The following is a 13,308-nucleotide window of genomic DNA, read 5'->3' as shown; positions in this document are numbered from 1 at the left end:
ATGGGCACCGGCAAACCTAACCTGCAGCCCCACAGAGGCGAGGCCTGGGCTCTCGGGCCAGAGTGGCCACTCACGGCCGCAGCTGCCTGACCGCAGGCCCCCCGTCAGCACCACGTACAGAGCTCGCAGCCTCGCCTTGAACGTGAGCAGCGGGGCAAGGATCACCAGACACTGGAGAGAAGCTTTACCCAGAAGGAAGAGACCGAAGCAGACACAGAGAAAAGGCACTCGGGGAAAACAAGGCCGTCGCCAGAGGCAGGAGACAGGCCTGTCGTCCCGAGAGGATGGGGTGCAGAGATGTCCAGGCACGACAGCAGAAACGCAGACATGAGATGGAAAGGCTGGGAGACAAAATGGAGGGAATGTCCCAGGCAGTCAGGCCGGGACAATGGACAGCTGACCAACAGGTACAACGGAAGGAAACGGGCAGGGAGCAGAAAGTCACGAAAGAGCAAGACAAAGTCACTCTGAGAGAGGGAACTGAGTTTCCGGCCCCCAAGGCCCTCAGTGCAGCCAGACATCCCAGGGATGGAGACGCGACCCCAAAACGTCAGCAAAGACACAGCACATGCATAGGACGGGTTCGAGGACGGGGGCCAGACAGCCACAGAAAGTGACTTTGAACCAGGAGCTCCCCCAGCCCCCATCAGGCGTCACCAGGAGTGCGCGGTCTGTGAGCGTGGCCCCCGGCCCCTCCCGCTGTGGCTCAGGGAGCGACTAGGAGGGACTCCGCAGCGAGACGAGGGGGTCGGGCAAGCAAGAGCAGGAGGGGCCCCCGGGAGGACCGGAGCCAGCCTGGAGCCGCCCGCTGCCTGGCCACCGCGTGTGTGAGGACACAGAAGACGAGGCCAACAAGTAGAGCGGCTGCCCGACGGCGGAGAAAACGGCCTCGGAAGAAGGACCGGACACCCTGCAGCCGGTGACCGACCTCCTACTGAACTGCAGACAAGCCACCGCAGAGGCACTGGGAGGGTGGGGCAGCGCGCGGGGTCCCTCCTTTCGTCCCTGGTCAGCAGGCCAAGAGACTTAAAAACCGGGTGGGGCGCCTGAGCGGCTCAGTTAAGCATCTGACTTCGGCTCAGATCATGATCTCACAGTCCGTGGGCTCGAGCCCCGCGGTGGGCTCTGTGCTGACAGCCGGGAGCCTGGAGCCTGCTCCCGAAACCGTGTCTCCCTCTCTCTGCCCCTCCCCTGCTCTCTCTCTGTCTCTCTCTCAGAAATAAATAAGCATTAAAAAAATGAAAAAAAAAAAATAAATACAAACAAAACAGAAAAACCCAGCTGATAGCAGCAGAGGCACAGACTAGATTTTGGGCAGCAGACACTCTATGAGGGGCTGGTTATTTGGGGCGGGAGTAGGGGGTGAGGACGGGGCGGGGGCTGCCCTGTGAGTTGGAACGTCTTCCCCCTGTACCCAGTCACACGGAAATAGAATACAAAGGGAGAATCCGAAGGAAACAAAATCAGGGACACCTGGGTGGCTTAGTCGTTAAGTATCCGACCCTGGATTCCAGCTGAGGTTATGATCTCATGGTTTGTGAGTTCAAGCCCCATGTCGGGCTCTGTGCTGACAGCTCAGAGTCTGGAGCCTGCTTCAGATTCTGTGTCTCTCCACCTCTCAGCCCCTCCCCTGCTCATGCTCTGTGTCTCTCCATCTCTCAATAATAAATAAATGTTAAAAAAAAAAAAAACTTTCTAAAAACAAAATAAAATCAGAGATTTCTAGTTTGAGAGAACTTTGGGGCCAAGAAGACTCTATTTTTTTTAATGCTTATTATTTATTTTTGAGAGAGGGAGACAGACAGAGCATGAGCGGGAGAGGAGCAGAGAGAGAGGGAGACACAGAATCTGAAGCAGGCTCCGGTTCTGAGCTGTCAGCACAAAGCCTGACGTGGGGCTCGAACCTACAGACCCTGAGATCATGATTCAAGCCGAAGTTGGACACTTAAGCGACTGAGCCACCCAGGTGCCCTGGTGCCAGGAAGACTCTAAAGACAACTCTGATGACTCAGAAAACCATAGGACCGGGGGCCCTTGAAGGACAGGCAGGCGACCCCGGGACACAGACCGGGAGCCACTGGGTGGACCAGACTGGGCCACAGTGCTCTTCTTAGCAAGAGGACGAGAGGAATTCCGACCAGAGGGACACAACCCCAGGTGGACAAAGATGAAAAGAGCAGGGCTCTGACCCTTGTCACGGGTCCCTTAGGGACCATGATGTTTCTGGAGAACCACAGGAGGAGGGAAGAAATGTCACCTCCTACCCGTAAACCACCTGGTCTGTAGGACGTGCTCAGTGCAGGCACGGTGTCAGCCACTCACACTGTGAAAACGAGCAGCCAGCTTGTGGTTAGCTTCTCTGTAAATCTTGCAAATTTTTTAAAAAAAGGAGGAGGAGGAGGCGGAGGAAGAGGAGGGGAGCCGGCGTTTATCAGGCGCTGCAGAGATTTTGGCGCTGGACCCAGCAGGCCGCAGAGGGGCAGGAACCGGCTGTAACTACTTCCAGAGTGTTCCAGTGAGAACAGGAGGGTGCTCGCTGGGGGACACGGCGGCGGGGGGCGGGGGAAGGGGGGGTCAGAGGGAAAGACTGGCTGGCTGGGTCCCTTGCCTGTCCCCAAGGCCCACTGGCCGCAGTCTGTCCTACCTGGGCTCCCCCGCTGGGCCGCACCAGGGCGCTTCTCCCGCTGCCTCAGGGCCTCCAGGCCCCCAAGGTCAGGAGGGTGGCAGTGGCCGCGCATCACAGTCACCCGCCGGCCCTGGGTGATGGCGCGGCTGCGGCAGCCCATGCGGGCCTGGTCCCGGCACGTCCAGTACACCTTCTCCCCGGCCGCCTTCTCCCGCCTGTACAGGAAGGACTCGTACACCAGGAAGCTGCCCCCCAGAGGGGTCCTCAGGAACTCGGGGCCTCCTGGGGAGACACGGGAGGAGGGTGGGGGAGGGAGGTGGGAGTTCAGGGTCTTGGGGTCCCTCCTACTTCCCCAGACCCGAGGAAGCACGGCTGGAGGGGGCCCAGCTGTGGGCCAGGTGTGAAAGACTCACCCAGGTCATCCTCCTGGTCCCCGGCGGAGGCGCCCTGCAGGGCCGGGGGCTGGGCCGGAAGGACCTTTGCGCGCTTTCTAGGCCGGGCTCTGCTGAGAGTCAGGGGCCCGGGCCCGCTGCGGGACAGCAGCTCGTCCACTTGGCCCCCGGGCCCGCCCGGCCGGGCCTGCAGCGTCTCCATGGCCTTCTCTTGCTGCCTCCGGGCCTCCAGGCCCTCCACGTCCGGCGGGTGGCAGTGGCCGCGCATCACAGTCACCCGCTGGCCCTGGGTGATGGCCCGGCTGCGGCAGCCGTGCAGAGCGTGGTCCCGGCACGTCCAGTACACCTTGTCGCCCACGGCCTTCTCTCGCTTGTACAGGAAGCACTGGTGCACCAGGAACTGGCCCCCGTAGCAAGTCCTCAGGAACTCCAGGGGCCGGGGTTCTCCTGGAGGAGGAGTCTGGGCAGTCAGGGCGCCGAGGAGCGCAGGCCCAGGAGGTGCGGGGCGGGGGGTGCCAGCGCTTTCTCCTCGATGCTGACCTTTATCGCAGCTTCCCCTGAGCCGGGCATGCGTGGGCCGTGGGTGTACTCCCACTGACCCCCCCACCCAGTGACCCGGGGAAGAGACTGAGTTCCTCTCCTGGAGGTCAGCGCGGTGGCCACGGCTCTCGGTGTTTACACGTCACGTCCAAGGTCACGCACCCGGGAAGGAGTGAGCCGGCTTTGACTTCCTAGCCTAGGCACTCAGTCACTCACGGCCATACCTTTTTTTAGGGTTTGTTTGAAATCTTTATCTAATTTTCAAATAACACATGCACGTGCCATAAAATACAAATGGTGGCAAAAGACACACAGTGAGAAACGCGTCTTCCCTGCCCCGCCTGGCCCCTGCCGGCCCCCAGTACCAGCACAGCAGCTGCCCTACCTCCTTGCATCCTTGAATCTGGGTCAGGAGGGAGCCAGCGTTTGGGATGGAGCCCACCTCCCACTTACTGGTGGTAAAAACCACGCAGAAGGCCTCAGGGGCCGACCAGCACACGCGGACCGGTGCCGAGCACTTCCCACACATCGCACACCTAATCCCCCCTAACCTGAGCCGTCACCCAGCCCTGATGAAGCTCCTGAAACTCCAGAAGTTCAGAACGTGTTCGGAAGTCACCAAGCTACACGAGGTGGGGGCTGGGACTTGAACCCGGCCCAAAGTTCAACATTCTCCCCTAGGCCGACCTTCCCTAAACTCATGGGTTACCAGCACCACCTGGGCCTGTTAAAACTCAGGCTTCTGGCCTCACACCAGACCCTGCTGCAGCAGAAAGTTCCAGAAGGCCCTGGGACCCCCGGTTCTGGAGCACTAGTTCCATCCCACGGGCTTAATGATTTGGGGGACATGTTTATAATTTTTACTCATCTTGACTTTGAGCACATTAGAAAACCAAGAGGGACCCCACACCTCCATCTGGGCACAGGGAAGGGCCTGGGGGTTCCCGCCCGCCCCAGAGGGGAGCCCAGCTGTGAGGCACTCACCGGTCCCCAGTGTCGGCCGTTTCTTGGGGGGCAAGCTCAGCAGCGACAGGGCTCGTAGGCCCTCATCCTCCTCTGTGGCCGGCTTGCTCAGCACCAAGCCAGGGGCGGGCTCCGGCTCCTCAGGGCACAGCCACGGGCCCACCCCTTCCAGTGGCTCCTCCACTTGGCCTCCGGGGCCCTCCGGACCCCCCGGGCCTTCAGGCAGGGCTGGGCTGGGCAGCTTCTGTCTCTGGCGCCGGGCCTCCAGGCCCTCCTCATCAGGCGGGTGGCAGTGGCCGCGCATCACTGTGGCCCGCGGGCCCCGGGTGATGGCCCGGCCCCGGCAGCCCAGCTCAGAGTGCTCGCGGCACTTCCAGTACACCTTGTCCCCCACGGCCTTCTCCTGCTTGTACAGGAAGCACTCGAGCACCAGGAGGCGGCCCCCGAAAGGGGTCCTCAGGAACTCCAGGGGCGTGAGGGCTGCTGAGGGCAGGGGAGGGGGGCTGGGTTAGCTGGTGCAGAGCAAGGCTCGAGGCCAAGGGCATGGATGGGAGCGATGGGGGATGCACAGGGATGGCCCCCTGAGATCGTCACACCAGCTTGAGACAGAGTCACGATGAGACACGAGGATGCTTAGCTCAGAGGAGGGATGGGACCCCAAGGCCGCCCCCCGGAAAGGGGGTACACAGGGCCTGTGTCTGAGCATGCAGGGCCACAAAGGTGGCTGGGCCGGGGGCAGCAGGCCTGGAACTCACCTGTGTCTGGCTTGCTGCATTTATGCTCAGGGACCTGGGGGGTTGGCTGGACTGTGCCCGCTTGCTCCTCCACTGGCAGGATCTGGGGGGTCCTGGCTAGTGTGTCAGGGCGAGACAACTCCAGGGACATGACACAGTGCCCTCCTTTGGGCTGGGAGCCCACCTCGTCTACATTCTCTGTGGAGGCTGCCAGCAGGACCAGTTTGGAGAACTCTTTGGGCTTCGTGGGGGCGGCGGGGACGACATCGGTCCCTGGCTCAGGGGACTCCGGGGACGGCTCCTGGCCAGCCTTCACACTCTCACCCTCCTGCTCGCTGGGCTCGGGAAGGGGCATCCTGGGACGATGGTCGGTCCCCCAGGGCACGCTCAGGCCCTAGCAGACGGATTTCTCCTCTTCCTCCTCCTCCCGGGTAGGGAACCTGGCAGTCCAGGGGCTCCGTCCTAAGGAAGGAGCCAAAATCCATCAGTGGAGGCACCCCTGGGCCGGGGGCTCAGGAAAATGGATGTGGGGTGGAGGTCGAGGCAGACGGGGCTGCCTCGGGACCCCCGGGGCTGAAAAGCTGGGGAGGGGCCCGCACGGAGCTGGAGAACCTGGGCCTCTTCCTCTCTTGGGCAGCCTTGGGTCTGTCACCTCGCCTACCCAAACTCCACTTTCCCATCTGAAAAATGTGCCAAATGCAGGGCTCTCGGGGCCTGTCGGGACCCCTGAGGCACAGAGTACCGTGAGCTCGTACGAACAGAGGCCCGTGGGTGCTGAGCAGGCTGTGATGTGGTTTCACGGGTGTCCCCATTTCACTTGGCCCCGTGTTATGAAAGTCGACCATTCTTATTGACCCGATTTACAGATGAGGACACTGAGGCATTCCAGGACGGCCAACACGGCCATGACGTGCAGAGCCGGGAGTCTGGTCGAGGCGGATCCGGAGCCCGTCCCCACACAGTACCTGCTGTGCCTCAGCCAGGGTAACATCCCGGCCTTCCTGAGCACCAAGCATCGGAGGCCAGCACTTGGGACATGGGCTCGGGTCACAGACCCTCTCAGAATGCCCGGTGGCCCTCATCCCGACACTGTGTCCCAGGGAGACGGGGGCCAGGGCTCTCTGGACTCCCAACTGGATCCGTCCCCCATCCCGGGCGGGAGGCCCTGGACCACCCGGCACTCAGGAGATGCCAGGGCCCCAGGAGGGCAGCGACCCTGCGCCTGAGCCGGTGGTGGTGGTGCTGCCTCAGCTGGGGGGGGGGGGGGGACAGGGCTGCAGAGGCGTCTGCGGAATCCACAGTCGCAGAGGGCTCCCCGGATAGTGGAGATTCTGGAGAAGCAGAAAAAAAAAATGTATTATGGGGGTAGAGCTAGCCTGGAGCTGGGGCCCTGGGGTACCTGCGTAGGGTGGAATTTTTTGCTTTCTGGGGGGACTGGGTGGTGGGTGAGTGGCGGGTCTCTCCCACCCCTCAATCACCCACATTCAAGACTGCAGCATTCCTGCACATTTCAGCTCCCCATCTGTGAGCTGTCACCCTCATGTCCAAGTTCTGCCAATTCGAATTCCCTCTGGTCCCCCATTCCTGCTCTGAATTTCCCTGGTTTGGGGCCCACATTCAGCTTCCCAAGGGCAGGGCCCCAGTGTCCCCGCTGAGACACAGCCAAGGCTTAAGGTGCAGAGGGGAGCAGCGTGCCGAACCCCCTGCCCCCCCCCCCCCCCCCCCGTAAACTCTCCGCACACACGGCTGTCCATCCCAAGGAAGAAGGGAAGCCCATCCCAGGTTGGCGGGGGTGAGGTGGGGGGTGGGGGGTGGCTCGAGACTCAAGGAAATCTTCCAGGTAACGGGACACCTGATTGGGAGTCCCGGCTGCCCTGCCCTCCCAAGTCTTTCTCCCGGACGAGCCAACCCCCGCTCCTCCCGTGTGGTCCTGCCCTGCCCATCCCGCCCCACACGGCGACGTGGTGGGCCAGGGATCCGGAGGGGCCTTGGGACGAGCAGCAGTGAGACGCGGTCAGCGCCTCCATGCAGATGTGCTCTGAGCAGGAAAAAGGGATGGCGGGAGGCCCCGCCCCCGGGGCCGCCCCGCCCCCTCGCGGATTGGCCCCGGCGCCGGTCCCTCCGCGGACAGCCCACCCCTGGCTCGCGCTCGGGGTCCCTGCACCCCGCCTGCCTGCGGGCACACTCTGGCAGTGCCCTGACCTCCACCTGGAGGAGCCACGGCGCCGGGCGGGGGGTGGGGGGCGGCCTTCCCCTCCACGGGAGGCCTCAGACAACCCGGGCCCCCTCCCCCAAGCGGCGTGGCCACTGTCCACACAGCACGCACACTCCTACAGGACCAGCCATCGATCCCCCACCACGCGCGGGGCAGGAGGGGACTCCAGCGGCCTCAGTGTCAGACCACCAGGCGCCAAAGCCCGCCTCCTCCGGACCAGAGGGCGTTGTCGTGACTAAGAGCCCCTACATTCCCCGGAGCTTACTAGAGTCACGGGTACGCCCAGTGCGATCCCCTTAACTAAAAGTTCTGCTTAAAAGGCTTCCAAGGGACGCCTGGGTGGCTCAGTCAATTAAGCCTCCGACTTTGGCTGAGGTCATGATCTCAGGGTTCCTGCGTTCGAGCTCATCAGGCTTTACGCTGACAGCAGGATCCTGCTGTCTCCTTCTCTCTCTGCCCCTCCCCCTGCTCGTACTCTCTCTCAAAAATAAATAAACATTTTTTAAAAAATTTAAAAAAGACTTCCAAGATCCCTCAAAGGATATGGAAAAAGTTCCATACACTATGGTTGACTATCCCCTGCAGAAAAGCATGAATTTGGCAATGACCTAGAATCTAGATTGGACTGACACTTACCAATCTCAACCACTAGAGGGCCTTGGAACACCCATCGTTTATAGCGACCACAAATCCTCCTATAAAGTATGCAGGTCCCTCTGCAAGGTGGTCGCTCATCTGGACGGGCTCCAGCCCAGATTGGCCACTTGCTGAGTGTGGCAGAAGCCTGCGGTAGGGGTATGGAAGTCCTCACCCTCATAAGACATGGCCCTGAGACTGCCAGGCTAGGAAGTGGTGTGAGAGGCCAGACGCTGGGGGGTTGGAGGCACTGCCAGGCACAGAGGAAACCATCTTGCACGGTCCAGTCCAGCAAACCCCGCAGCTGTGTTTAGCCACATGAAGGAGCCAGAAGAAACCAAGAGAGGAACGGCCCAGCCAGCTGAGGGAACATCAATCAGTAATAAACTGCTATTTTAAGCCAGTGAGATCGGGGTCATTTGTTACTCAGCAGTAACTGATATTCTTGGCAAGTGACTGAACATAGCAGGTTTGGCTTTTTGATGGTTGGACTATTAAAGGTTGTGCAATACACAACAAAGTGCTTTTGAAGTTCAGGTGCCATGCTACACAGATTTTAAATCTCTCAGGGCTGGTAATTCAGTGAAAAGAACAGAAATATTAAGTACAAAGGACGGCAATGAGAGTTACGTATTTAAAAAGTACGTAGGGGCGCCTGGGTGGCTCAGTCAGTTAAGCAGCCGACTTCGGCTCAGGTCATGATCTCCCAGTTGGTGCGTTTGAGCCCTGCATCAGGCTCTGTGTTGACAGCTCAGAGCCCGGAGCCTGTTTTGGATTCTGTGTGTGTGCGTCTGTCTCTCTCTCTCAAAAATAAATAAACCTTAAAATGATTAAAAAAATTAAAAGTACATAACATAAAATAAGACCATCACAAAAAAAACACAAATGCCGTAGGATCCCACTTCTAGGATGTAGCTGCTGTTGCCAAATCCAAAGACAGAGTCAGGTGGTGGTTGCCAGGGGCTGGGGGGAGGGACAGGGAGATTGGGGGCAAAGTTCTGGGGGTGGGTGGTGCTGGTGGCAGACAATGTGAAAGTGTTTAATGGCACCCAGCTGTGCACTTAGAATGACTCAAATTGTAAATTTTTGTTATATATATTTTACCAAACACACACACACACACACACACACACACACACACACGCGCGTAACAAAGTACAGGTAGTGATGCTGCATTTACCTAACATCCCTGGTGAATGCGGTTCTCCAAAACAGGCAGATTTCAGACTAACTAAAGTCATTTCTCCACCATCCAGAATTTTACGATTATATCTGTTTCAGTTTATCCACTGAGGATGGGTATCTTCGTAAGCTCTTGTCACTCCTCACTAACTGGATAAAGAGGACATACATACGTTATCCGGATTCCCCACCCGGTTCCCTTGGCATACCCCCCACGCTCCTGGGGGCCCTTTCCCCACTTCTTACATCCTGCTGTGTCTAGTTGCCAAGCCTCTTGCCACCCCGCCCCCACCGTGGTTCTTCTTCCCATGGGGGACCACCGAGATTCTGCGGTCTCCTGTGTCCTAAAGCCCTCCTTCCGTCAACAGTTCAACTTTGTAAGAACGGCCCACACTCGACCCTTCTCAGCCTGGCTGTCGGGAGGCTGACACGTTCAGACACCACTCTCCTCCTCTTTGGCCATCGTGCAGGATCAGTGCCGGCTTGGTCAGCCCATTAACCGCGTTCTCCCAACAAACCACCTGCCCTGGCCTATATGTGGTCCATCCACACAATAGAATTTATTCAGCAATAAAAAGGAAGGAGGCACTGACACCTGTGGCCGTGTGGATGAACCTTGAGAACATCACGCTCAGGGAGAGAAGCCAGACACAAAAGAAAGCACAGTGTAGGATTCCATTTATATGAAATGTTCAGATCGGGCAAAGCCACTGAGACAGAAGGCAGACAAGTGGTTGCATAGGACTGGGGGAAGGGAAGGGGAGATTAGGAAGTGATGCTAAGGGGTGTGGAGCTTCTTATCAGGGTACTGAAAATGTCAAATTGACTGTGGTGACGGTCATACAACTCTGTGAATGCCGTGGAAACAGTGAATTATACAGTTCGGGTAGGGGAATTGTATGGTATGTAATTCACAGCTCAGTAAAACTATTTTAAAAAATCCTTATAGGGACTCAGGTCTCCAGGACCACTTGGATGAAAAATAGTTTATTTTTTTTTTAAAGTAATCTCTACTTTTTAGTAGCGGGGCTGAAACTCACTACCCAGAGGTCGAGTCTCACGTTCTTCTGACTGAGCCGGTCAGGTGCCCCCAAAACAGTTTTCTACACCATTAGCAGGCTTTTCACTCCAGGGCTCGGTTTCCTCATCAGAGAAGAGGGGTGGCATGGACTACACACACACACACACACACACACACACACACACACACATACACACACACACACGTATATTGTATTTTAATGCTTTTATGTATTTTTGAGAGAGGAAGCACAAGCAGGGGAGGGGGAGAGACAGAGAGGGACAGAGGATCTGAAGCAGACTCCACATGGACAGCAGTGAACCCGATGTGGGGCTCGAACCATGAGACCATGACCTGAGCCAAAGTCGGATGCTCAATCGACTGAGCCATGCCGGTGCCCCAGCATGGATTATATTTGGGATATTTTGTAAGTTGCTAATATTCGATTGTAAAACTATGTAAAAATATTTTTTAAATCTTAAGAACATAACACTAGTAAATCACCCATAATCCTGCCCTCAAATGCACAGCTATCTTCATTCTTGGATTAGTGCTCTTAACAGACATTTTGTTCTCAGTGGCATACAACTGCGTTCAACATGTTGTTTGCTATTTCACCCCACTTTACAGTGGGGGGGTGGGGGGGTGGGGGGGGCGGTTGGAGCCCTACCTGCAGATCTGATAGAGCCAGGCTGAAATCGCCATGTAATGTAGGCCCAGAGCAGGCGTGAACACAAATCTAAACCCTCAGCGGCAATGCTCCGAAAGGCCACAAGATGGCGATGTTGCTCCTTAAAACGAAGTTACGGTAAAAATTACACGTCTGACCCAAATGTTTCCAAAGCAGTATCTGGGAGTTTTTCCCTGTAGCAAAAATAAGTCAAGCTTTCCAAAAATGTTTGTATTTACAAAACTTTAGTGAGAAAGCAGATGTGGTTAACAAATTCTGAAAATACTATCTTTTCTGAGCTTTTTCCAAAAAACAAGCCAAAGTATGACTGGGACACTGCTGTGGCCTCTGTCCCTCGGCCCCCACACCTCCTCTCTTGCCTCTTCCCAGCTCTGCTCCCAGCCACCAATTACAGACTAACTGTATGTATTCATGACTTAAAAAAAAAAAACAAACCTTAAATAACTAGGAAGAGATATCTCAAAATGTTAAAAGTAGTAAGTATAGTGATTTATTTTCTCCTTACATTTCTTTCGTTTTCCTAAATTGTGTACAATGTGCATGAATGCTTTGTACCGTTGGGGAAACGGGAGACATCTCGCTTGGTAATTTTTTCTTCAACTCCGTAACTCTCCCGTGACGTGTCACACAAGAAATTAAAGAGTTAACAAAAACGACAGAACGGAGAAATGAATAAAAATCAAGGAGAGTAAAATCCCTGTGGGACCTACATAGGCTCACACATTCCCTCCAAGATGTTTATTAACTACAAAGGGTAAGATGGTAACTTGATGATGGTAACACACCCCCCTAAGCGATCGAGGTCAACTTCACCGTCCAAAAGACACATCAACACCATGACCTCCTTGACACAACATCGTCTCTGTGATATTTCTGCCCCAAACACACACCCCCGCTTTAATCGGACAAGCCACATGGAGGGACGGTCTACAAAACAACTGACCAGGACACTTGAAAACGGCTGAGGTCATCAAGGACAGGGGCAGGCTGAGGACCTGTCACAGACTGGAGGGGACTGAGGAGATCATGGCTAAATGCATCATGGGATGCCGGAACAGGAAAAGGATGCTGGGAACAAGCTGGAGAAATCAGAGTCAGGTTAACAGAGCGGCATCAGGTAAGATGCTGACAATCAGATAGACTGGGTGACGGGTACATAGGAATTCATCGTACTATCTTTGCAATCTTTTTTTTTTTAATTTTTTTTTTAACGTTTATTTACTTTTGAGACAGAGAGAGACAGAGCATGAACGGGGGAGGGTCAGAGAGAGAGGGAGATACAGAATCTGAAACAGGCTCCAGGCTCTGAGCTGTCAGCACAGAGCCTGACGCGGGGCTCGAACTCACGGACCGCGAGATCATGACCTGAGCCGAAGTCGGACGCTTAGCCGGCTGAGCCACCTAGGCGCTCCTTTGCAATCTTTTAAAAGCCTAAATTTAAAACATTCTCGAAAACCCAAGTTTCAACTTATAGACGACATGGGAGATGACAGAGAAAACAAGTGATGGAAACCTCCAGGTGGAAGGATGAGAGAGGATGAGGGTCAGAGGGTAGAAGAGACAGGGGAGACACCCTTCCGCCCAGAGCCTTGTTGTTGGTCCTGGGACTTGGGACCTGGGACCTGAGCCGGAAATAGAACTCTGGCATCGGCCCACATGTTCAGTACAGTAACCCAGCAATCTCCCTGCCGAGGGTCACCATCACTCTTCCCCGCTCTGCTTCTGGGGCCTTCAGCGAGCGGCCCAGGACGACACGGCTCGGCCGAGACTCAAACCCAGGCCCAGCTGGTGCCGCGCTAATGGGGTGCCTCTTCCTGCCCTGAGCGGCTGAGGCTTGAGGTAAGAAGCGCTTGTTACAGAGGAAGCTGAGGCTCAGAGCTGCGGTCAGGCCTTCAGAGTAAGTCGTCCGAGGCACTGATGTGTCCCTACAAACCAGCTCTTTCATGGTTTGTCACGGTGCCCTCCCGCTGATCTGGCCAGTGGGAGGCACTGCGGGTGTTCCCGAAACCACCTGCTGGGCGGGGCTCCACCGGTGCTGTCTGCTCCGGCTTCGGTTTCGCAGGGTCTCCCTGGGGGCCCTGGGCGCTCGGCCTGCTGTGTCGGTAGCATCCAGCCACTGCTAGCGTCTGGGCTGCTCAGTTTCTGGTTCGGCCCCTCATCTCCTCCACCACCAGGGACCGCACGGAAATTCCCAGCTGAAATCGTACGGTGGCTTCTGTTCTCCCGTCTGCATTCTGACTGACACATCCTCCGAGAGTCTAAAGGACTGTGATTTCACCATTTAATATTTACCAAACACAGCTGTGTG

The 13,308-nt window shown here is 56.7% G+C and overlaps 1 protein-coding gene across 6 annotated transcripts in view; it reads right to left on the bottom strand.

Moving 5' to 3' along the window:
* Positions 1-13,308, bottom strand: part of FLYWCH1 (FLYWCH-type zinc finger 1) — a 29,150-nt gene that overhangs the window by 7,702 nt on the left and 8,140 nt on the right. For 3 of the 6 annotated variants that reach the window (XM_053893748.1, XM_019468290.2, XM_019468291.2), the window contains exons 3-6: positions 5,277-6,586; positions 4,543-5,004; positions 3,040-3,465; positions 2,645-2,908 (exon numbers count right to left, since the gene is read on the bottom strand). In XM_053893748.1, coding sequence (XP_053749723.1) covers positions 2,645-2,908; positions 3,040-3,465; positions 4,543-5,004; positions 5,277-5,610 — 1,486 coding nt within the window. In that variant the 5' untranslated portion in view covers positions 5,611-6,586. The remainder of the gene's footprint in view (positions 1-2,644; positions 2,909-3,039; positions 3,466-4,542; positions 5,005-5,276; positions 6,587-13,308) is intronic. The other 3 variants (XM_053893747.1, XM_053893749.1, XM_053893751.1) reach the window with 3 other exon arrangements.

The sequence above is a fragment of the Panthera pardus genome, unplaced genomic scaffold, assembly GCF_024362965.1.
Source record: "Panthera pardus isolate Hobbes unplaced genomic scaffold, ASM2436296v1 HiC_scaffold_4, whole genome shotgun sequence".
Lineage (NCBI taxonomy): Eukaryota > Metazoa > Chordata > Mammalia > Carnivora > Felidae > Panthera > Panthera pardus.
The sequence above is the reverse complement of the archived record's forward strand: the minus strand, read 5'-3'. Positions and strand labels throughout refer to the sequence as shown.